The sequence below is a fragment of the Balaenoptera physalus genome (assembly GCF_965194825.1).
Source record: "Balaenoptera physalus genome assembly, chromosome: 4".
In the NCBI taxonomy this organism is placed as follows: domain Eukaryota; kingdom Metazoa; phylum Chordata; class Mammalia; order Artiodactyla; family Balaenopteridae; genus Balaenoptera; species Balaenoptera physalus.
Genome location: NC_138891.1, coordinates 1,437,116 through 1,462,268, shown reverse-complemented (window position 1 = coordinate 1,462,268; position 25,153 = coordinate 1,437,116). Strand labels below are relative to the sequence as shown.

The window sequence follows — 25,153 nt, the reverse complement described above, 5'->3', positions numbered from 1 at the left end:
AGAAAAACACCCACGCTCCTTCTATGGAGAACGTGATCGAGATCCAATACGCGGGCTCGAGGTGAGGCCCCTTGTTGAGCAGCAGGAGAGGCCCGCAGGCTCTGTGGGCTTTCCCACCGCTAGGGCACGGGGCGGCCCCCAGCAGGAGTGCGGGCTCCACACGGCGGGGCGCTGCAGTGACCACCCTTTCCCCTGGGACGCTCCCAGGCCTGCAGTGTTAGGTGGCACTGGCGACGCCACCGGGCGGGTGTAGGTCGGGTATGGGAGGGCTCTGAGCCCGTCTGCTGTGAAGGGCTGGAGCCACGGGGCGGGAGTGAGCTGCGCATGCCGGCCTTTCAGTTAATGCGAAGCTAACTCGTTAGGTCGAATGCGGGGGAACAGCCTGATGAAGGAAACGGGCTGACATGTTCACAGAGGGAAAGGGCTCCCCAGTTTTCTGGGTGGTTGTAAGATGCTCATATCAAGACGATAAAAAGGTGCTTAAAGGGAAATTACAGGGCCCGTCTCAGTTTGCGCTCTCCAGAAGTAGACCCGCCTGATCCTAAGGCAGACTCGAGTTAGGAGTGCCCATTTGGGAGGTACAGGGAGGCGGTGCAGAACGAGACAGTGAAGCGAGGGCCGGGTAACGGGAGGGTGGCACGCTGTCGTCACTCTGGACGCTTCAGCGCGTGAGGAAGCGGAGAGCTGGCACGAAACCCGAGTGAGCTAACCTGAGGGGCACGGACCCTGAGAGACGTGCAGACCAGCTTTCCTCAGTCACGGGGAAAGGGTGGCGGGCACAGCAACAGAGAAAGTCCTCAGTAGAGAAAGACAGACCATGGCCAGGGCGGGGTGAGGGCGGGGCTGGAGGCTGGAGGGCCAACCAATTTCTCACCGCCGTCCCAGTATGTTCAGAAGAGCAGGGGCTGTTGTTCTGCTGCATCTAGTGCATGTGTGTCTGCAATGTGGTGTCTGTTGTGCGCGTCTAAGATCCTGAAGGGACATTCCATACTGTTTACTTACTTGCTGGGTAAGTGATGATTATCTTTTAAACACAAAGCACTAACACTGACCTCCTTCAAGGTATATGCCTAAGTACCAGTAACAGATTCGTGAATCAACTCCAATCAACTTTTTCATAAACAATCTAAGGTTACGGAAAAGAAAGCTGCATGACTCACAAACAACAAGAGGCCCAGACTGAGCTGAGCGACAGCTCCCAGGAGGAGTTAAGGCATGGCCTACACAGCTGAGGCGGGCAACTGCTACCAGCACAAACTCTCAGCCTACTTCACAACCCAACAACCAACTACAGCACAGCTTAACCAGAAAGCTGTCTTTCCATATCAATGCATGGGATTATTTTATAATTACAGCAGCTTTAAAATGAGGTCTTACAGACATCTGAATAATTACCTCACATGGTTAGAAAACAAGAGGGATTTTCCTCATACACATTTATACTTTATACCAATTTTCTATTGAAGTCCTAGTGCAAATAGTTTCAAATTACATTAAATTTCCTTTAACCATCTCTATACGTTTTATGCGATGCTTAACAAAATCAAATAGAAGTACATACCCTTTTTAGCAGCTACTGTTTTACTTGGAACTTTTTCTGTTTGTTTCAGACCAAATGATGGTGAAAAGACAGAAGCAGAATCTTCTTCATTACTGTCAAATTTAGCTGAATCTAAAAATTACACAGGTTTTTTTTTCAGTAAAGAGATTCTATAAGGACCACTTAGTAGTTAAACTGATTCTTTTTACTGATGACATCTCTTTAGCTAGATAACAGATCTTGTAAGTTTCTATTTTGTGATCATATAATCCACAGTATACAAACAGCGGAAAATAAAAAATATAACAATGTTATATTTCAAAAAAGTTAACTCTGTTGTAGAACAACATAGACATGCATAGAGTAATAAAAATTCCTAATAGTCCCAAACGCTAATCATTTAAAACATAACTGACCAATTCAAAAATAAATACTGACGACTTATTTTAAAATGAGACATTAAAAAGTTCTCACTGTGATCATTTTAGCATCTACACATCTAACTAACCATTTTCAGGAATATCAGTAATAATGTTCATCAACTTTACGTCGTCATTAAAGGTTAATTGAAAAGGCATGTAGACTTACCTTCAGTTTACTTTTACACTCAATTTAATTAATTAATCAATTCCTCCCTCCATTCTTCCCCCACTCAAACCAAAACAGGGACTCTTAAAATGGCAACTTGGATGTGAAAGTTTTATATAGCTGTTTTGACATGCTTTCAAAAATGCATATCTATCAATACATATAGAACCTGTACCAGATCTGTGTGTCTACCTACATGTATGTGTGTATTTAAAAAATGGAAAACAGTAACTCAAATGTAACTAGGTTGTTCTGACCTTAGAAATTCCACACATAGAAATGTAGGCAATAAAACAGTATGCACACTGATTAAATTTGCTTCTATGAAGGTTCTAGTCTTTCAGCTACTAGGGTTCAGTAAAACAAATCTGCATATTGGTACACTTGTAGCTTTAAAAAAAAAGCTGTCATATATCCATTCACATTGCCATGAAAATTAAATTTTGATCTTCCAGAATTTCTCTGTCTATACTTTTTTCTCTCCTTAAAACACTCACACACCCCCCACTCCACACACACACACACACACACACACAGGTTTGCATCTGCTTCTCCACCTAAATGCTTCCATAATGCTGATTTTGACCAATCAGTTGGGAATCACCTCAGGAAAACTAAATAAACCTTATTACATTGAGGAAAATGTAAAAAGAAGGTAAGTTTTTTACTCATAAAAAAAATCCATAGCAATAATACGTAAGTAAGCAACAAAAAGACGAAACGAGCATACCGTCTTCTGACTTCTGAGAGTATGAAGGGAATGAGAAGAGAGCCCCGTAATCCTGACCTTTCTTGTCATGGGAAGACTTTCTAATAGAAAGAAAAATTAAACACAACAATATAATGTAAATATCTGGTTTCCACTTTGACAATTTATATATAATACGTACTGCAGGATTATAATTACAGAACACAATTTTAGTTCTCTCATTTGTTTCCCTTTGCTGAAGACAGGGCAACCAAACTCCTTTCTTCTCTCTCATAAGCGTAAGTGCGTGCATACACAGAGACACCAGACAAACCGATGATTTAACAGAAAGCAAAACTTTAAAGTTATTCGAAATATCACTAAATTTTATGGTTGACAGAACCTCTTCAGAATTTAACATCAGTAAATTATTGGCAAAAATCCAAGAAGAATCTCCATCAGAAGAGGCAATAATCTGACTTCTAATACTTGACTGCTTGTGGTTAAAATACTTCCTTAAAAATCTGAAATAGTTCACAGACTTCACATCCTACATGTTACATGTTCACACTCACCAGAGGCAAGAAAAAAATCAAGGCCAAAGCTAGGGAGGAAAATTAAACCTCTCAATTCTAAAGATTTAATAACTCTTCTCTGAACCAGGGGTTGTCAAGCTATGTCCCGTATGCCCGCCGCCTAATTTTGTAAACAACATTTTACTGGAACACAGCTACGCTTGTTCATTTACGTATCATTTATGGCTGCTTTCCTGCTACAAGGGCAGCACTGAGTAGTTGCAACAGAGACCATATGGCCTGCAAAGCCTAAAATATTTACTATCCAGCCCTTTATGGAGAAAATCTGCCAACCCGTGCTCTAAACTATAGCAAGAGTTATGTAAACAGCTGCAATACTAAGCAGATTTATTACGTCATGAGAAGGACCTGACCTAGGATGGAGCTTACTGCAAGATCGCTGCAGAGGCCCAGACACCTAGCTGCACCGTGTAACTGAACAGCAGTTGCTGTGTTACTTACTCTGGGCTAGCTGTGGATTTGCCTGGTGAGAACGTATACTCATCTTTGTCCAGGCCATCGGAAGGGACGAATTCATCCTCCGCGTCGTTTGTCATGGGAGACGCTTTCACCTTCAGTTCCTCTAAGTCATTGTCGTCGTCGTCGTCGTCGGCATCGTCGTCCTCCTCTTCTGAGAAATCAAACGTGTACTTAGGCCTTTCAGCTAGGACAAAAGTCAAAGGGAGTGTTACACTCAAACCCAGCTTTATCAACATGAAATACTGTTCCAAACAATGCACTTGAAAAATATTCCAGCTGTCTCTTAAAATATACAAGAAAAAAAAGAAAAAAACAAGCATTAGAGAACAAAAGTCGACCACTCTGCCTCAGTTACTCTGATGGTGCTGACATCTGTCCTGTACCCCCTGGAGGCTCTGGGGCAACGCTGCGTGTCTCGGGAGAGGGTAAGCTGATGAGGCCACTAGGATGCAGCTCGTCATGCTTAAATCTTACTCAAAGCAGTGAGGAAAGCAGTCATTATGGCCACTGTGAAAGTGACTGCTAATACGAGATCTCCCATTTCTGCAATTACGAAAGACAGCTCTTACAGGTCTTTAGAAAGTGCTGCACTCTCTCTTAACCTCTTCCATAAAAACTCCTATCTTCTCTTCACAGTAGGTTTACTATGAAATAACAGAAACAGTCATTTTTCAGATGAATAGTAAAAATAGAGATAAGACCTCAATATATTAGCAAAACAATATAATGCATAAAAAAGGTACCAACTATGGAGAAAGGCACACTGTATAATGCAAGTAAGTTTTACTGTAATTTCTAGCATATACTATGGAATAAAGTTTTAAAGTCATTTGGATGCTATGCAATTTTACACTTCATTTTAGATGTATGGAAAAAGCCTAAATACAATTTTAGAGCATTTAATAAATTAATTTTCATGTAACTTGTTACTGTGTTAAAAATTCACCTCTAAACTATTGCAACATTGTAAAAAAAAATTTTTTTTAATTCACCTCTATTATACGACCTATGCACATTAGGAAAAGAAATTCAATCACTTAGTGACTGAAGGCCTGAGATAGTTTTAAAAGTATCTCCCAGAGATAAAACAATTATAATATTTTATTATTCATTTTATGTAAATTAGGACTTAACACAATTTGAGAAGAATCTATAAAATAGGACACATCAGTTTTTAATTATTTGAAGACTTCAAATTAATGATGCAGAAAGCATCAAATCACATGCTTAACAGCAATATATATTAGCAAAATGGGATTCTGTAGCCTGACTCTAACACTGTAACTATCTAAATTACGCTGTGTGCATATGGAACCAGACTCCTAATGTAGGGAAGTTCTTCATGATACAAGGGGTAGGAAACAAAAAGAACACTACATAGCACTTCTATGGATCCATCGCTGCTGGTACACTACACCAAGCTACGTTTTTTTACCAAACATCTTCCAACTCTGGAGGGAATACAACCCAAACTTTGTAACAAAAATCAGTAAGAAAACATGATTCACTTTAGAGAAATTTCGTCCAACTTTGCTAGAAAATAGCCTTCTGTAAAGCAGGTTTTTTTGTCTTCCTGAACTATAACTTCCGAAATACCAACGGTTTAGTACTTCAGAAACACTGATGACACAAATAACACCAACTTACGAGTAATACTAACTTTGTCAAACCATAGTATATAATAGAATATAAAATATATCAGAATACCAGCCGCTCTCCTAAGTAAAGAATCTCGCGGAATAACCACAGGTTCTGTTTCTTCCAAGTCACTTTCTGACTTGGATTCATCGTCTGACCAAGGATTCCGTTTCTTCACTTTCTTCGCGCTGGGTTTACCGGATGATGTAGGTGCTTTTCTCACCCTGGCACCTAAAAACAAATGAGCAACAATAAGATATGTATCAATACTTATCCAAATGTCATTAGTAAAAATAAAACTACTGTAATGCAAACTTCATGATAAAATAACAAATGTTTGTGAAAACTGAAGACATTACTTCAACTACTAGAAAAGAAAGTACAGTCACAAGAATCTAGTCATGTCCTGAACACACAGACTTTCTGACACGGAAACTCTAGCAAGTCCTCACCAGGCTCCTTCCTCTCCCTTTTGGGTTTGGGACCTTTGTTTACAGGCGCTGACAGGATCAGCGCCTCTTCTCCCACACCTTCTGCCTGTGCTCCGCTGAATTCGTCATCAAATTCCGCTTTCACTGCCGTGGTATCGAGATCACCCTACACGTTGAAAAGAAAACCAAACCATTAAGTAAAAATAAAAGTTAAATTAACACCATATACTTTAGAGATACGCTTCCGGCCAAGAGATCGCTTTTTCTTATCAGATGAGTAAAAACCAATATAAAGTGTGACTCTATCGAGGTCCTAAGAAACGACTTTGACCAGATCCTGTTTTACTTTATCTCACGCAGCTGTGGAAGACGACACTGCTTACCGCTCTAATCTCGTAGCACCTTCTATGAGATGACAGCTACTTAAAACCAACTATGAAAAATAAGAAGGCAGCTTTTGATCATCAAAGGGACTTTTTCAGACTCGTAGCTAAGTATACCAAAAGGTACCTGAAAAAATACATTCCCATAGCCCACGCCTCTATATACTAGAAAAAAATCTTCAGATTACTGAATGAAAATAAGCAACCCATGCCTTATAATGCCTCGCAGTACATAATGAAGTCCCCTGACCCTGGGACAGAGGGAGGAGGCCCAGGGCAGGGTCAGAGCAGACACCACGGAGAAGGAGCCTTTCTCCATGGTGACTGGGCTCTGAAGAATCAGGCAGGTTCGCCAGGTGAGGAGAAGGAAGGAGGGAAGCGCGCCCCAGGCACAAGAAGAAGACTCCTGTCTGCTAGGACTCAGTGAAAGGTGAGGGGAAGGGCAGCCAGGTGGAGGCAGGCAGGCGTGCGGGTGCTGAATCACTGTGCACCAGCAATCACCGTGTAACCACAGGCTCGTTGTTTGGAAACATCACTCTGGTGGTGAGAGACGAGACGGAGAGGACTGAAGTGAAGAAGGCAGACGTCGTGCCTGGACGACTAGAGACAGGATCACCAGAGCCACTCGGCTCACCTTAAATCGTCTCAGGGAAATACCGAATTCTAAGACAGTGTCGGTGTGGACCAAATAAGAGGGTGGCGTTTGGAACTTTCACAGACAGTCAGTAGGACTGAGTCACAGGCTAAACGAGAAAACTCCCAGGTTTTCGGCCTGTGTTAGTGACCGCTGGTAGTGCCAGGAACTGAGACCAGGCGCAGAGGTGGGAGGGCAGTTTTGAGGCCCAGATAAGGGGTCCCCGCAGGCAAGCTGAGTCTGCGGGGCGTTGGGCAGTCTGGCGGCTGTGTTAGCCTGGCCCTCCTGGAAACATGACAGCTTCAGGACGTCGATTAAAGAGTCACCAGTGTAAGTGATAAAAGCCCTGGGCACAAACGAGGTCACCTGGGGAGACCATGAAAGGTGAAGAGAAGTGTGCTGAGAACGGATCCTGGCTAAGACCTTCGGAAAAGGAGAGAAACGTTTTCCTAAGGAGAGAGCAAGTTCTATGTGCAGGTGGACCTGTGAGACCTCCGTGTATCAGAACCGCGGAAGAGAAGGATCTCCCTGGTAGCACGGTGCCCCAGGCTTCAACTCCTAGTTCTGTACGGAGAACTCTCCCATCTCACCACAGCTCTCAGGCTCACCTCCCAAGCTCTACTTACACTGTGGGATGCATGTACCTATATATCCCCTGGGTTCTGAATCAACCTGCCTAGAAAAATCAGACTCTCCCCTTGAGACCATCAGGCTCCTGCTTCTCAGCTCTGAGCAGCCTTCTCGATACTTCCTTCCTCTGGCTAACTGTTCCCGTCCTGCTGGAGGGTAGGTAGATCTCACGCTTTTAAATCCCCTCTAACTCTCATCAATGCCAATGATATGTGCTGTGTTTGATGACTTTTTAACTAAAGGTAAAAACAAATAAATAGTAAAAGTTGACAGCTTACTTTGAAAGCCAAACGGACTCTTTTCATAAGACTTCCTTAATTGGTCACGATATAGAACTAAAGTTTATATTTTAAAGTTGATATACTTTTTGTTGTTGTTATTCCATGATTTTAATTTAGAATGCTGAGTAGAGTATTCCTCTCTCTCGTTTTAGAAATGGAATCAAGTGAGTAGCTCTTTACACATATGTGGGTCCTTGACTAACATGTCTTCATTCTATGTATGGATCAACTGCTCTCAGAACAAGTGATTTCCAATCACAGTGAAACATATTAGAAACGAAAAATAAAGCATGACTGAAGTACACAGTAAAATTAAAATACCTACATACATCATTATGGAGGTCGAGTCCACCAACGAGACAAAACAAGAGACATGTACCTTTTTCTTCTTCAGCAACTTCTTACTGGCATCTGCCTTCATGGCAGTAATTTCAGGAACTACTCTTCTGCCGAAAGGCGAGGGCATTGTCTCTTCCAGTTGAAGCTTCTTCACCTTAGGTTTGCCAACTTTCCCTTTTATTGCTTTTCCAGCCATCCCAGCCATAACGTCTTCTCGTTCCTGCGCTTCCACTTTCTGGAGTGTGATGATTAAGGATGGGGAACAGGGCGGGGGCATAGACAACTCATTAGAAAAGAGACTGACTACTGCATAAGAAGTCAAATCTAACTTTATTCATTCAGTAAGGAACAAAGCTTTCCTTCCAGGTGATCTAATCTAAGAAAAAACCAAATAATTCTAAGTCAGAAGACCTGGGCTGGGGACTTCCCTGGTGGTCCAGTGGTTAAGAATCCGTCTTCCAACGCAGGAGACACGGGTTTGATCCCTGGTCAGGAAACTAAGATCCCACATGCCGTGGGGCAACTAAGCCCACACGCTACAACTACTGAGCCCACGTGCTCTGGAGCCCGTGCACCACAACTAGAGAGAAGCCCGCGTGCCACACCTAAGGCCCGACACAGCCAAATAAATAAATTAAATAAATAAATATTAAAAAAAAAAAAAAAAAAAAAGAATATCTGGGCTGTAGTCCCAGTTCTATCTAACTAGCTTCTCATTTGCAATACAAGGGGGTAGTAACTAAATGACCTATATGGTCCCTTCCAATTCTAGGATCCTACAACGTATTATGGGATCAAGACTTCTGATGACATGGTATCATCAGAATCCCAGCAAATCACACAAAAAGGCAGTTCTGTTAACAAATATGAAGCTATTCTTTTACTATTGTTTTAGTTTGCTTCATTTTTAATGGATATTAATTTTTAAATGTGTAAATCAGCAGTAAAAAAACGGTCTGCAATTTTTAAAAAATCTAACTCATAACAATATAAGAAAAGTATAAATCAAGGCATAATTATATTGTGGCACTTGAAAGATCATTAAGGGAACCCAGAACAATAGGACTAAACAATTCCAGAAATTTTATTAGGCAACTAATACACCATACTCATTCTTAAGAGTTCGAATTCTGACTTGGGCCATAAAAATAAAATTAGAACATGTGGACAGTAAATCAATGAAACAACTAAAAAGTAATAAATATAAGTAATATCATATGAGTAATAATAAATAGTAGTTTACCTTGTGCTACTCAAAATCAGATGATCATACTGCTACTGTGAATTTAATTCTAAGATTTTAAGTGAGTTAATTGCTTAAAAACAAATTAGGCAATTTTAGAAAAAGTTTATATTTTACATCTTTCTCTACATTTTTCCTTTATTTTTAAAATTGGAATTCTACCTGGAGAAAACTAAGCTATAACAAAAAATATTAAAATTTCTCGATTGAAAGTCTAAGGAGACTATCATTCTACTTTTTAAAAATCAAAGTACCTATATTCAATCATATATATTGCTCTTACCTCTTTGGGGGAAAACATTAAAATTGAATCAATAAGCTAATTTGAAGTCAGTTAAGAAATTTTAACTAGCAGAGAGTATTAGAATCTAATTTATTTTAAATTTCAACTCCATAGCTTTTATTCATCTGCATCAGACATAACTTTTCTTTATGGTTTCACAGAGCTAGAAGCTTAATCCTCTGAAGCTTATAAACATATTAACTTTTGTAGAGTTAAAGGAAACCCTGAGATAATTTAATTTTAAAAATTTTCATTCTTGTTTCATAAACATTACTTCTCCAAATATATTTTAATGGAGACTTAACCTACATCCAGTTCTTCAGCAAACGCTGCTAAATCTTCTTTCCAAAGATCTGAAGGAGATTTTCTTTTAAGATCATTGACCTCTCGCCCCTATAATAAAAAAGTAGTATGATTTAAACATTCAATTTTAAATGCATAATTTTCAAATGTATACGTAAAGACTAAATAAAACCATTTATTTTTGGAAAAGAAAAATAAAGATATGGATAGCACTTAAAGTTTCAAATTATTTAACCCACAAAAGTTCATACTTTTGTATCTCTCTGTTTAATCAGTTCTTCAACTTTTTCTTTAGTAAGAGACCATAGAGACATATTTAAAATATAATTAAAATCAGGGCCTGAAGGAGTTCCTGAATCAGAGGAACTATCATCATGCTGGTTTTGTGTTTCTTCCTCTTCTGCTGCCTGTAAAAAATAATAAACTTTATATTAAAGTCCTATATAATACCAAATCAATGTTGAATTTTATTGAATACTGAGTTTAAAATTCCATACATGCTATACTCTTAAAGCTACATCTTCAGGGTGGTGGGTTTATTTCAGATTATCTGCAAGATTATCTATGAAAATATATTTCCTATAAAAGGTTTAAATTTTCTAAAAATTGCACAATAAAATCATCAAAAGGAATGGTATATTCAGCCTCTATCCAGGAATCTGGCGAAAAATTAACTGCTTGAGAAGACACCACATCTTAAAATTAATAGAGCAGAACTAATGTTTTATCATGCATCTTGTCAGATCTTTATATTGGTGAGTGAACAATCTGAAACCTAAAATAAATATCACTTATGAGGAATGTTTTACAGTTATAATAAATATGCTAAGGTAGTCAGTCACTACGGATGAATTCCTGATAAAGATTCCCTCAAGCAAGAACATTCATGCAAGGACTAAGCTGAAGCTCACTCCAGCATTTAACAGCTGGTGAGTCAGAGTCACAAGGGCTATTCTAAAAGTTTATCTATAAGGCCTTCTTTTCATAGGAGCAGTTGCAATAAAAAATCTCATGCTAATATTAAATTTCAAAGTCCAATGAATTTAATAGGAGTTATTATAGGTGACATCATCTTTAAAATTTTTAAAATAACAACAGCTGTTAAATACAATTGCATCTCAATTTTTAAAGGCGCTCAGATAATTAAAAATGACTGAGCCATGATACTCCACAGAACAAAAGTTCACGTCTAGCAATCAAGAGGGAAAAAAAAGCTTTACAATTTAATTTAAAATTTTCGGTAAAATAATGTATATATACAAAGTAAACGTTAGGTGTATTTTAGAAGCAAAGGAATAAAAATAAAAATTGCAAAGCAAGATGCTTCATTACATAAACAAAAGTATAAACTCAATTAAGTAACATTAGCCAAATAAAGAATGCTGTTGTTGAGTTGATATAGATTATTAAGTACCTAGATAATTTATGACAAATTAATAGTCTACAGTTTTTAAAATTTCTTCATGAAATAGTGTGTTGCTATGGAATTTTAGGTTGCTACACTACTATTAAGATATTATTAGGGTGTCATAACCCTATTTAGACCCACGCTTTAGAAGTCTATTTGCTCTGGGCTTTGACGACACACCAAGTATTGTTCCTGAGTGCTCCATGAATATGTGGCTCTATCACTGTTATCATGAGGATGGCTAAGGATACTTGCAGGGGAAAAAAGCAAAAACCAAGAAACTCTTCAAGTTCCAATGACAATTCTACCATGTTTCTGATCTTCTAATTATCAGCTTTATAATTCTCTCTTCTCCAACTCTACACAACAGGACACTCTTGTAAGAGCAGTTCCTTTTGTTTCTTGAACCCCCAAAGTGAACACACGGCCAAGATGCTGAGAACATTTTGAGGGTAACAATGAAATTATTGAAACCAAGCACTAGCTTTTACCCATGAAGTCTACTTCTGCCAGAAGGGCATTCTCAAACCCTAAACACCTTTATTTTTTAAAACTAAACATTAAATTCTTTAGCTTACTAGCTAATTTTTTTTAGAGGTATAATTTAAACCAACAATGATACAGAAGGGCAAGTAGTGTATAAACCATAATTGGGGGTTTAAGAATGCAACAAAACACATTGAAAGGAACGCAACATGCTTGAGTCATCTTAATTTTGAATACTCCCCCAACTTGTCCTACCCCATTTTCCTCAAACAATGAATAAACCTGTTCTCTTAACATGTAATTGCTAAATATGTAATTTAGTCTAATTTTACTCACTCTAACATATGGCAATCTATTGACAGTTCAAAATTTAAAAAAAAACTTAATGTAAATGAAAACACTATTTCAATGGAGTTTGATGAAAAATATGAAAAACATTATGGTTGAGAACTCATGAATGTTGGGAAGTTTAAAGTTTCAGTTCAGATTACATCACATAATCATAACTATTTTTTAAAGATGTGAACTTTATCAGTATTACATATATATACAATATTCTAATTAAGTATCTGAAAATTAATCATTTCCAACTTTCTTCCTTTTGTACATTTGTGTTCTCAATCACAATGCTGTACTGCCTTTTCAAATTTTTTTTAAATTGTCCACAACAGCAAGAAGCTAATTCTTGAGAAGAATCTCAACGTTTCAATATCCCATTTACTGAATTAATATTAGTACTCTATGATCTAAAATGGACAATTTAATAAAACATCAGACTTTTAATCTGAAGTTCCAGGGTTTAAGATCTCCAGCTAAAGACCTAAGCATAGGTCAGAGCACATACTTGGTGCTCGATAAATACTGATAAATATTGACCATTCTGTCTCTAGTCTCCCCAGCGTACACCAAAACCAGATCAAGTGAGTGGTGAGTGGATTCCACACTGTGGCCACAAACTGCCCAGGGGGAAATGATTTCTATGCTACCAGTGTAGTTCCCAGATAGTGACATGCACCACACAAAACCACCGTCCTTTAACGGCAGGCTCAGAAAGAAGGCTGAGGAGACAGAGCAACCTTCTCCAACCGGAATCATTTCCCCAGGCCCTGGCTGAGCCACACTGGCAAAGTGCCTGGCGGTGGGTGTGCACTGCAAGTTGCTGCACCCTAGCTGTTCTGTGGATACACAGAAGACCTCAGTCTCCACACAGACTACTCAGCACCTTTAGCAGTACTAAATTCAAAATTTAGGGGTTGGGGTTTTTGTTTGCTTTGGAAGTTGCTTTTAAAAGCTTCTCTGAATGTCTCGTTCTGCAAATGATTACCTTTTCTTGTGCTTCTTTCCAGGCTTTCACTGGGTCAGATTCATAACCTCTCTGGACTAACATTTGAATCAAATCTTTCTTTGACCTATTCTCTATGTGAGGGAAAAATAAAGTTAGGATCAAGAAAAGAGATTCAATTTGTATTTGTTTATATTCTACTGATAAAAACGTCTTCTATTAATAAAGTTTTTTTTTTTCCATTTTAACTAATGTTCAAATTTTTAAAGGTTGCATCTTACCTATAGTAATCTTCCCTTGTATCTTCTCTAAAATGAAACGGGCTTGATTGTTAAGCTTTGTAGATTCTGCTCCCAGCATTCCTACAAGCCACTCCTTACGTAAACCATAATAGCTTAATCGTAAATCAAAGAATTCTTTCAAAATGTCTTGCACAGTTTCATACTTCTTCAGACATCCCATATGATCAAAGAGTACCTAAGCAAAACACAAAGTTTTTGAAGATTGTATAAATCTGTGTTGGTATTTTTAACTTGTATGCTACAGTATTTAAAATAACCATAATACACGTATATGAATACATACCACCCCTAAAAGCCAGAACAAAATTATTAAGTAAATATTCCTTTGGTGGCTCCAAGAAACTGATAAAATTCTATTCTCAAAACTATGAAAATATTTAAAATTGGAATAATTTTGAAAGATAAAAATAGGTCCTTAAAAAAAGGTACTTACTTAAAACTATATAAACTATGGCTATAAAGCCACCTAATAGATTTTTTTTTCAAACTAAAAACAAGCATATTCTATCTGTAAGTTTTTAAATATTAAAGTTCTCTCTCTCCCATATACTCAATGGACATGCATTTGCCTCTCTCTTTGTTGTTTTTTATGAATGGGCTACAGTTCACTCAAACTTCAATTTAGAGGGAAATTTTACTTCTTCTCTATCTTTTTCTCCTTTTTCTATCAGCCTTGCTTGGCAGATTATGGCACTTTTTCTCAGTCACTGTGCTATTGCTGGATTTTTTTCTTTTACTCTTTCTCAAGTCTAAAAGCTAGTTTGGAGTGGAACAGGGTAATCATACATGTTCATTTTTTATCTTCCTCCCCAATTATCTAAAGTTTAATAAAGCAGATTAGAGTCACGAGGAGATAGGAACTCCACCACGAAAATGCTAACAGAGACAGGCATGAGGCACAAGGAGACCCTGAAACAATCACTCTCAGAACTTCCAGTCAGTGAGTGTGAGGGTGTGTGTATCCCGTGTGTTCAAGCCCAGATGCACAAATGCAGGGCTGGGGTTAAGAGCAGAGGATAACATTAGAGGAAAGGGAATGTACCTCTAGATTCTTTAGCAAACATACAGGGGGAAACGCATTCAGACTTACTATAGCTACTCCCATCATGAAGCCAATTACAAAAATCCAACTTACAGAACGCAAGGTTACATTCATAGTAAATCTAGTCAATTACCATGGAATTACAAGTAAGAGTAGTTTGCAGTTTAAAAACTTTGTGCAATCCAGCAGCTTCTGCTTGCGCCAGTTTCTCTTCAGTCATTTTCACCACAAATTTCACAGTTGTATCAGTATGATATTCTTTATAATCAGAAATTAATGCTGGTGTTTTATCTGTTCCATTTAGCATAGGTTCTAAAACCTGTTCTTTGTATACCTATAAAAGATTTAAAAATAAGTAAATCTTTCATGACACACATTCATGTTCTTATTCTACAAGTCATGCAATCTAAACCTTCTCGACTCCAGTGGGGAAGAAGGGGAACCTCATCTCTATCGTCTCCTACCCAGTCACTACAGTTGACGATACACGGGGATCTCAGTGGAGAAAGACGACATACAAGGTACTGGTTCTGATCTGCTCATACTCAAAAGGCAAGAAGAGGCTGAGAGTACAAAGCAGATGGCATCAACTAGCACTGACGAGGTGACGCGTGTACTTTTAGATCCGATACTGAATGACATGAGTTTATTGACCATATTTATAAAGGTTCAAAACACTATTTGTTACATACTATTCTAGTCATTGCAATGTAAACAAAGATAATAGTCTTTTTAAAACCTAGCTAAGTCACTCTACATTTAGATAAGTTAACTTTTAAATTACCATTGGAATATTCCAATGAATGTGTCAAAAGTGTATACATGAATGTTTAAACACTCTACAGACACAGGGCAAACAATCATATTCTCACCAGAAAGGACTGCCTAACACAACTGCCACACGCAGCTCACAGGCAGCTCATGTCTTATACCAACCTGTGTCCAAGTTCTAACGGGAAGCTCTGTAATCTCCACTGTGTTTCTATCCACCACAAATATTTCACCACTGACTGCATATTGGTTTTGACCAAGTTCTTGGATTGTTCCTTTAAAGTTTTTGTAGTTTGGAAGCTGTAGAGAAAAATAAAAATACCTAAGGGCCCCAACTTCTCACTTGAGTGCCAGTGCCACCTCTGAATGCCCCTTAGTCTATGACCTATTGCTACCGACAGGTTCACACAACTGAAACTAAATTCCTCTCGTCGGCAATAGGCCCTCTCCAAATAATCATTCAATCTTGAATTCACAGCTTCTGTTAATATACTCTCAACAGCCCCCCAAATCTCAAAACCTCAGCACCACCTTTCCTGGTCTTCCAAGAATATCGCCTTTTTTTTTTTTTTTCCAGCTTATTACCCCTCCATCCTTCCTTCTCCCCTAGATTAAACATCCAAACTCCTCAGACATTACGTTACAAGCCAAGCTAACCTTCTAACTTTTCTCCAGTGATTTGCCTTCCAGATCACTACACTCTTCTTGCATGTTTCTCTTGAGTATTTTGAATATTCTCACTTTCACTCACTCTATCCACCAGGCCTGACGGTTATTCAGCTCTCCACACCCCATTCATCTATATAAATCTTACTTAGCCTTCTCGGCCTAATTACAAGTGAGCTCTCCCTCTTCTAAAATTCCTATTTGTCATCATCACTAAGAAGTCAGGCATGTAGTACAGGACACTTCTGCTCACTGAGCAACTATTAACATCTTTTGTCACTGTAAACTTCATGCCCAGAGGTCTTGCCTTGACAACAGATTAACTTTTTGAAGACACAGATCATGGTTCTTTATCTTACCACCTAGCACAGTATCATATATAGTAGATATATATATATATATATATATATATATATATGTATGAAACAAGTATTGATCAAATACACTGAGACAATAAATACTCTAAATGTATCTGAAATAAAATAAAATGCTATAATCATTAAAAGTAATTTCATACTTCTGTTAGAAATATTTTAAAGTACTTTAAAGTATTTAGGAGAAAAAAGATGTTAAATCATCCCCATATTCTAATTTTCTTTTAAAATACAAATATGAAATCAAACTTGGAGAGAAATACTTAATATTAACAGTTTGTTTCTATATACATGGAGTATTTTTCCTCTTCGCTTATTTATATTTTCTACAATGAGCACTATCATTTTTGTAATAAAAATATTCTTCTATTTAAGTGTATCATGATAAAGGGAAATTTCTAGATGATTTTAAATCACGTAGAAGAGCGTAAGATACTTTTTTGAGGGTTTTCTTGGAGGGAGTTTGGGGGAAGAACTGAACATGATGAATGATGTAAGGTAAGGGCAAAAATGAAAAATATGGGGATTATTAAAATATATACAAGGTGTCTTTAAGCATCCTTAATGACTCTAATATGACTTAGTAGTTTAAGAACAATAACATAAAGTTGCATATAACTTTGTCATAAAAACGTTATTCTCTATATAAGTTAGATATTTGAAAGCCTGAACTACAGGGTACTTTAAAATTTTAATAAACAGTTTCTCCCATAAACCTTATATCCAGGCTTTTTCCAAACTCTGTGTCTTTTTTTTTTTCTCTTTCTTTCTTCCTTTCTTCCTTCCTTTCTTATTTATTTATTTATTTATTGCTTGCTGCATTGGGTCTTCGTTGCTGCGTACGGACTTTCTCTAGTTGCAGCGAGCAGGGGCTACTCTTCATTGCAGTGCGTGGTATTCTCATTGCGGTGGCTTCTCTTGTTGCAGAGCACGGGCTGTAGGCGCACGGGCTTCAGTAGTTGTGGCTCGTGGGCGCTAGAGCTCAGGCTCAATAGTTGTGGTGCACAGGCTTAGTTGCTTCGTGGCATGTGGGATCTTCCCGGACCAGGGCTCGAACCCGTGTCCCCTGCATTGGCAGGCGGAGTCTTAACCACTGTGCCACCAGGGAAGTCCCCCAAACTCTATATCTTTTACAGTAAGCACACATCAAGTTACACACTAATAGGGTCCTTGCTGTCTACAATACGTTCTAAAATGAAAATGGTTCCATTACTTTCCTAAAATGACTGGCATTTGTAGTTTACACATTGTCATCTGTTAAAACAACATAAGCAATTAGTTCTACGTAATCACCATGGGGTGAGGATCCAAGCCTTCCAGCATCCGTCTGACGTTGTTCACAATCTCCCTAGCATCATAGTTGGGTAGTTTACAAGCCCATCCTGTGCCGATGCCCTCAGCACCATTTATTAAAACCATGGGGATTATGGGAATATACCACTCAGGCTCTACGCGTTGATTATCATCATAAAGGAATTTAAGCAGGTTGTCGTCCACAGCAGGGAAAAGCAGTCTTGCTAAAGAGCTAATAAAAGGAAAAAGACATGGAGCAATATCATGGTTTTAGAAAATAAAACTTCATACATAATTAAAGACTTTACATTTCAAAAAATCTTTTAAAAAGAATGCATTTGTTAAGAATTTTGGTTACACGTGCTTAATTTAAATTTAACAATAAAATTTACCTAACCTTATTACCAAATATATTTCTCTCAGGCACAAAGCCAGAATAAGACAGTCTTGTTTTACTTAAGTTATTTACTGACTTACCTGCCTAAATTCTTAGTATTGATAAATAACCTTTTAAGGATTTCCTCTTATTCTGACTAAACCACAAAACCCATCTTCAGCCTAAAAAGTAAAGTTGGATCAGAAAAAATCCTTACATTCATTAGGACTGGTTCCACCAATAATTCATAAAAACTGAGATCAACAAATTTCATTCTATATGTGATCAAATAATTTGGAACATTCACCCTCAACATAATACCCAATCACCTCTCTCCGTAGTTATAATTCTATTACACATTTAGTTAGTTCCAATAAACTTCAAATAGAGCTTTATCCATTATATCAGCAAATGATCACCTTAACATTGTGAAAATGTAACGAGGACTTGCAGCGTCTTTGCCCCCGTGAAGCCGAGTTCCAAACTGACCGATGGGCTGAAGCAAGTTAATGTTGTTACTCCCCACGAAGTTCTGAGCCAAGTTCACGATAGTCATCATCAGTGCTTGCTGCAGGACAGAAGCAGACAGAATACAACATTCACATTCCAAATTTTCTAAATGGATTTCCTAATCTTTATTAAAACCCAAACTCTCAACTCTTTTACATTTCCAAAGAACTTATAAAAGAAAAAACACTTTATTATGCTGAATTATCCTTCTACTATCCTCCTTCATGCCCATAAGTATAGTTCTCAATTAATTCCAATCTCCATGCTTACTTCTCCATGATGATAAGCAGACATCTCGGCAACAGATCCAGCCAACTGTGCGACTTTTACTTCGCGTTTATCATTCCTCTTGAAACAGGTAAATAAAACTTTTCGTTGGCCTGGTTTAAAGCCTATTTTTAAAAACAACAACCCTCTTTTAAAAATATTGCTCGGGATATAGTTGTAATGTTTCTTTTAGTGACAACAATGTTTTATATATTCAAGAGAAAAAAGCAAAGATATAGTTTGCTTCCGAAAAATAAGTAAAATTGTTTACTTGAGATTCTGTAACAAAATGAGTACATACTAACACATTTTATACCATCTCAATCTATTCCAAAGTGAAGAACCAATAGAAAGACACCCTCTGGTCTTAGAAGAACTGCTCAGTGGCACCAAATTCCTTTCATAGGAGTTCCCAAACACTCATGTGCCCAAAATGCCAGTTGTGATTAAAGTACCAGCAAGCCATCAATGAGCCTGAAAACTTATTAGAATATCCTAAGTCAGGAAAGCTCTTATAAAGAAGAGATGTGTTCTGGTAGTTAAGAACGCAGGCTTTAGAATCTCACTCATCTGGATACTCTTCTCAACTTGGCCATGTGACTTTCCACAACTTATTAAACCATTAAGTCTCAGTGTCCTCGTCCGTGTAACAGGAATAATTACCTTCCTAATAGGGTGACCATGAGGATTACATGAGATAATGCAAGCAAAGCACTCTGCCTCCTGACCACTCTTCTCGCTCTAGGCCAGTGAGCACAGTAATAAACTTTTCAGTATATGCTAGCTATCACCATCACCACTGTGGGCCCAGAGCATGGCAGAAGCAAAAGGACGATAAAATATGGCCACTTTCCTTGAGAATTTTACAATCTAATTGAGGAGGAAAATTAACACAAGTAAAATAAGAGGCATACAATTATCGGCATAGAAGTCTATAGGCATCTGAGACCAATTTAGACGGCAATTATTAGGGAAGACATCAGAGAACGGATGTAACTCAAAGCTAGAACTACATGGATTAGCAGAACCATCTGTTATTAGCTGAAATACCAAGGAACATGAAGATCAACTAATCTGCTAAAAGTTATAAAAATCAAAATGCTCGAGACAGAAGACTAAAATCTGCTCTAAGTACTGGGTAGCAGTTTAACTTTTCTGTCAAGTTAAATAAGTTAAAAGCATTAGGTTTTGGGTATTGAGGAGTAAAGGTGTTTTTAAAATTCAGTCTCCAATAAATACTTTAGAACTTATCAAAATCACATTTTACTTTTTATTTTAAAAAGTCTCCAACAACTTGGGGCAAAAGCTTTAAAATTTTGCAAGTTAATTTTCTTTAAAAGTTCAAAAAGGGTTTAAAAGATTCAAATAAAGAATATAAAATTTCAGAACTACTAAAACAGCTTGAGAGCAACTTCAGAATTTTTAAATTTATTATAAGGATGGGTTAAAGTACATGAAATTAAAATATACTCAATGACATACAAAAATGAAAAAGATTGTTAAACAAAAGCTACTTACCATCAACAAGAGATGGTATAGATCTTTCATTGTCTGAGTTTGAGAAGAGAATCAATTCCTTGTTGATGAAATCATTGTAAGTCAAATGTTTTGTTGCTGTACCATATAAAAATTGCTAAGAGAAAAGTTATACAGCAATTATGTCATGATTACTGCATGAATTTTAGCCTTTTTCTCTTTCTTCCCCCAGATCACCACTCTTTATGACTAACCTCTGGTAAGCCATGTAACCTACGCTGTCTCCGATCTTCCATAAAATTTGTTAACCATTCTTTTCTGTCATCGATCTTCTTCTTACTGAATGCCTGAAAGATTCCAGGTAACAATTTCATACATTAAAAATAAAAAGAATTTCATTATAAAATTAAAATTTATAAAGGCAAATAACTAATTATTAATTTCTGGGAAATTAACTTTTTTCCAATACGCTTTTATCAAAAATACACTTGAACAGTGGTGTCTGAATTAAAGAACTATGAAAGCAGGGCATAATCTGCGGTGATGGGAAATGACACCAAGATTAACTAGGTTGGGCTTAGAATTCTAAAGAGACTTACCACAGAAAACCAAGATTGGGAAGAAAAGTATGGCAGAAAGAGGGAATGGATATTAGGAGAGATTTTTTTAAATGAACTTTGTTACCAAGGTAATGGCAGCATCATCTTCAGGACCAGCATATCTAAATAAGATGCGGTGCCTTTCCATATCAGCAAAATATTCCTTGGCTTCCTTAGCTGTACTGGTACCCAACCCTGCACAATTTTAAAAATAAAAGTGGAAACAAGCCAGACAGAGACAGACAAATACTGTATGATCTCACTTATATGTGGAATCTAAAAAAAAAAAAAAATCTATGTCAAACTCATAGTAACAGAGCATAAAATGGTGGTTGCCAGGGGCTGGGGGGAGAGGGAAATGGGGAGATGTCAGTCAAAGGGTACAGACTTTCAGTTTAAGATGAGTATGTTCTGGGGAACCTAATGTACAGCATAATGCCTATAGTCAATAATACTATATTGTATACTTGAAAATTGCTAAGAGAGGGACTTCCCTGGTGGCACAGTGGATAAGACTCCACGATCCTATTGCAGGGGGCCCAGGTTCCATCCCTGGTCAGGGAGCTAGATCCCACATGTATGCCGCAACTAAGAGTTCACATGCCACAACTAAGAAGCCCGTGAGCCACAACTAAGGAGCCCACCTGCTGCAACTAAGGAGCCCACATGCCACAACTAAGGAGCTGGCAAGCCACAACTAAGGAGCCCGCGAGTCGCAACCAAGGAGTCCGCAAGTCACAACTAAGTAGCCCACCTGCCACAACTAAGACCCGGTGCAACCAAATAAATAAATTAATTAATTAAAGAAAATTGCTAAGAGAGAAGATCTTAAAATGTTCTCTCCACAAGAAAAAAAAATATATATAGGGATAATGAGCAACATCCAGAATATGGGAAATTACACAGGACAAACAATCCAACTTTTTGAACAAATAAATTACAAGAAAAAAATATGAAAAGAGAAATAATATATTAAGATTAAATAGACTTATCAACCAAATGCAATGTGTGGGCCTTGTTTGGAGCCTGATTCCAAAAAAAAATAAAAAAATAAAAACTATAAAAATGAACATTTTTAATACAATCAGGAGAATTTTAACCTGGATTGAATATTTAAGGTTATTAAAGAAAGGTATGATAATGGTATTATGGACAATAAAAAAAAATTCTCTTAGAGATACATACTAAAGTAGTATAGAAATAATTAATGCCTGGAAGTTATTTCAAACTAATGGGGTGGCAATGACAAGAGTTCAGATGAAGCAAGATTGGCTGCAAAACGGTGACTGTTTAAGAACACGGGAAGCCCATTATACTACTCTCTCTACTTACATAAAATTTTCCCTAACAATTCTTTAAAAATCAGCCATAGCTGTTTCTGAAAGCTAAAAGAGACAAACTTTCAAAATATTTTACAATGCTCTCATAAAAATAAATTTACGTCAGTAGTAACTTCACAAAATTTAAGTGTTTTAGAAAACAAACCTTTGTAGTATTTTATTTTCCAGGCTTTCTGGTTTTCTATATGTTTTTTCCACTCATCAAATTCAGGAATACTATAGAAGGAAAGTTCCTGCTTATTTTTGCTAGCCTTAAATGAACAATAAAAAAAAAAAAATTAGTTTTTCTGCTACTGTTTAAGACAACAGTATAAAAATACATTAATGTAAATAGTACCTTTACAATAGGCGTAATGAACTCTTCAAGAAAACCATGCTTCAAAAGTGATGGCCAATTGTGATGGATGAAATTAATAAGCAGGCCTTTTATGTGAGAACCATCTTGATCCTAAATAAATGTTAGTAAAGAGTGCTATAATAATTTATGAAATATAATTACTTACAAAACCAAATTTTTAGATGTATGAATGCAGCAATGAGGCAAAATTCCATTCAAATTTTACAACTGTGCTTTACAAAACATTCTTTGGATGATCACAGTCAAGAATTTTTTTCTTAAAATTCAAATAAAGAACATAGCTAAGTGACAGACTAAATCTTTCTGTCATTAAATATGCTACCATTATCTTTTTTATAGTTTGCCCAGATTTCACTAAAAGAATGATTTAAAGATGGAAATTAATGAAACAGGGTTATAATGCTACTTCACTGGAAGGAGAAATCCATGGAGTACAGGTATTCACAAGTCTTCTCTTAATATAAAAACTGATAAATTTCTGCTTAAAACTATACAGCAGCTTCTCATTGAAGACTTTCTCTAGAAATGCTTTCAATTAGAGGATGTAAGAGACAAGCAGTTGGATGCATGTGGAATTCTTCCTTTTCAATTTTCTACTTCTTTCCTAATTACTGCCATTTCACTATTCAGGTCCTCCAATTTTTTTGTGCATCCCAAATTATGCCATCATATACGAATATATTAGCCATTATCCTATTGATTAATCTTTCTTGTAAATTTCACCATTTCCTTCCTGCTTATAGATAGGTGGGCTTCAACCCCATAATACTACACAGTGTGTTCTACTCTTCCCATACTTGTTGCATTTAAAAATATTTTTAAAATACCTAACCAAAGAGGTGGTTACCATAAATTAGATAATGTAGAATGTGCTTCACACAAACTGTGCCATTAAACAGTATCTTCCCCCTGGATATAAATACAATCACTTCCACGTCTACTATCTTGGGACAAATCTCATGAAACAAGTAACAAAAGGACATTCTGAAAAAGATATGTTTGAATATGTGGCAACTTTTAAACCAACCTGATCAGTCATAATCATAATCTTCCCATAGCGTAAGGTTTTCAGCGATTCTGCATCATCATAACTCTTCTTGTATTGTAGACCAACTATCTTAATGATATTGTTTATTTCTGCATTCTCCATGATCTGTGCAAACATGAAAAGGACGGAAAGTGTTTCAGAGTGTCTCCAGAGACAGAAGGTGAGCTGCAGGGACGCACAAAGCTCACAGTGCCAGCAAGGCACTCAAGCGCCGCGGGCACGGGCGCAGATACGCACCTGCTTGTGCGAGGCCTCCCGCACGTTGAGGATCTTGCCCCTGAGGGGGAAGACCCCGTACCTGTCCCTCCCAATCACGCCCAGTCCGGACACGGCCAGCGACTTAGCAGAGTCCCCTTCCGTCAGTATCAGCGTGCACTCCAGGGAGTGCCTGCCACCTGGGGGCAGAGGACACACATTCCAAAGTTCTCGAGTCCGCCCACGAGAGCCCGGAGCCAAGAGACTGATGATCGCAGTGACCACGGAGCGCTGTAAGAGCATCTTACACCATGCTCAGGGTAACTTAAAAATTAAGTGCATTTTATGGAACTCCTGCCCCCCCAAAATTAGTAATCAGTGGTACACATGGCCATTTTAGTGAAGTAAAACCATACTCTGAACATAGAACCCTATGCTCTATATGTGGAAAGTTACAACAGTCTCTCACTGAATAAACACAAACTTAAAATCTAAAAAAAAAAATCTGAACTTACCAGCATCATTAGCATCATCCAGTTTGGGAATACCTTTGATTTTACTGTACTTTACTGATGAACACTTCTTGTTCAGCTGCGTCTGAGCCTTAAATTTCACCCAGTTCAGGATACTTTCCACAATGCCACAGTTAGAGGCCTAAAAATCAAAGAGTAATAATATACAAGCAAGCCAGAAGTTTATACACTTAGCTAAAGTTAGTGTAATACTTGGAATCTGTGCAGTTATAAGGCAAAACAATAGTAGTGATGATAATAATTGTGATATATGCTGGTAAATATTATTCTAACTACAGTAAAACTAACTCAGGCAGCTATTCACAATGACCTATTGTACTGAAATGTAAACACATGAAAAAAGGCCAACTTTACTACATATGAAAAAAGTTCTATTACAATAAACTGCATAAGGAATATACATAGCTTTTGTTACAAGTTAGTTTTGTGAAAATTAACACAGTAAAAGCTGATCCACCTATGAATTTACTTCCTGGGAAATTTTAGACACTGACATTTTTGATGTCCCTCAACACAAAAATGTGAATCTTGAATTCCCTATGACAAAGAAATATTAACAAGAAGGGAACATTAGGATAAACTCAAGATCTTATGGGAAATTCCCTGGTGGTCCAATGGTTAGGACTCTGCGCTTCCACTGCAGGGGGCACGGGTTCAATCCCTGGTCGGGGAACTAAGATCCCGCGTGCCTCATGAAGTGGCCAAAAAAACAAAAACAAAACAAAACAAAAAAAAACCTTATGAATAGTCCTTATTTTTTAAGTTTGGTACTGAGGATTTCAACATTACAT

General features: G+C 37.5%; 1 protein-coding gene across 3 annotated transcripts in view; it reads right to left on the bottom strand.

The window, feature by feature from the left end:
• Window positions 1-25,153, bottom strand: part of TOP2B (DNA topoisomerase II beta) — a 66,218-nt gene that overhangs the window by 3,919 nt on the left and 37,146 nt on the right. For all 3 annotated transcript variants that reach the window (XM_082460744.1, XM_082460746.1, XM_082460745.1), the window contains exons 11-33: window positions 24,345-24,483; window positions 23,872-24,029; window positions 23,614-23,739; window positions 22,566-22,676; window positions 22,374-22,479; window positions 20,974-21,083; window positions 20,544-20,636; window positions 20,332-20,446; window positions 18,817-18,938; window positions 18,456-18,604; window positions 17,661-17,892; window positions 15,493-15,627; window positions 14,690-14,890; window positions 13,494-13,689; window positions 13,255-13,346; window positions 10,288-10,443; window positions 10,043-10,126; window positions 8,248-8,442; window positions 5,962-6,106; window positions 5,579-5,740; window positions 3,854-4,055; window positions 2,859-2,938; window positions 1,562-1,672 (exon numbers count right to left, since the gene is read on the bottom strand). In XM_082460744.1, the coding sequence (XP_082316870.1) occupies window positions 1,562-1,672; window positions 2,859-2,938; window positions 3,854-4,055; window positions 5,579-5,740; window positions 5,962-6,106; window positions 8,248-8,442; window positions 10,043-10,126; window positions 10,288-10,443; window positions 13,255-13,346; window positions 13,494-13,689; window positions 14,690-14,890; window positions 15,493-15,627; window positions 17,661-17,892; window positions 18,456-18,604; window positions 18,817-18,938; window positions 20,332-20,446; window positions 20,544-20,636; window positions 20,974-21,083; window positions 22,374-22,479; window positions 22,566-22,676; window positions 23,614-23,739; window positions 23,872-24,029; window positions 24,345-24,483 (3,220 nt within the window). The remainder of the gene's footprint in view (window positions 1-1,561; window positions 1,673-2,858; window positions 2,939-3,853; window positions 4,056-5,578; window positions 5,741-5,961; window positions 6,107-8,247; window positions 8,443-10,042; window positions 10,127-10,287; window positions 10,444-13,254; window positions 13,347-13,493; window positions 13,690-14,689; window positions 14,891-15,492; window positions 15,628-17,660; window positions 17,893-18,455; window positions 18,605-18,816; window positions 18,939-20,331; window positions 20,447-20,543; window positions 20,637-20,973; window positions 21,084-22,373; window positions 22,480-22,565; window positions 22,677-23,613; window positions 23,740-23,871; window positions 24,030-24,344; window positions 24,484-25,153) is intronic.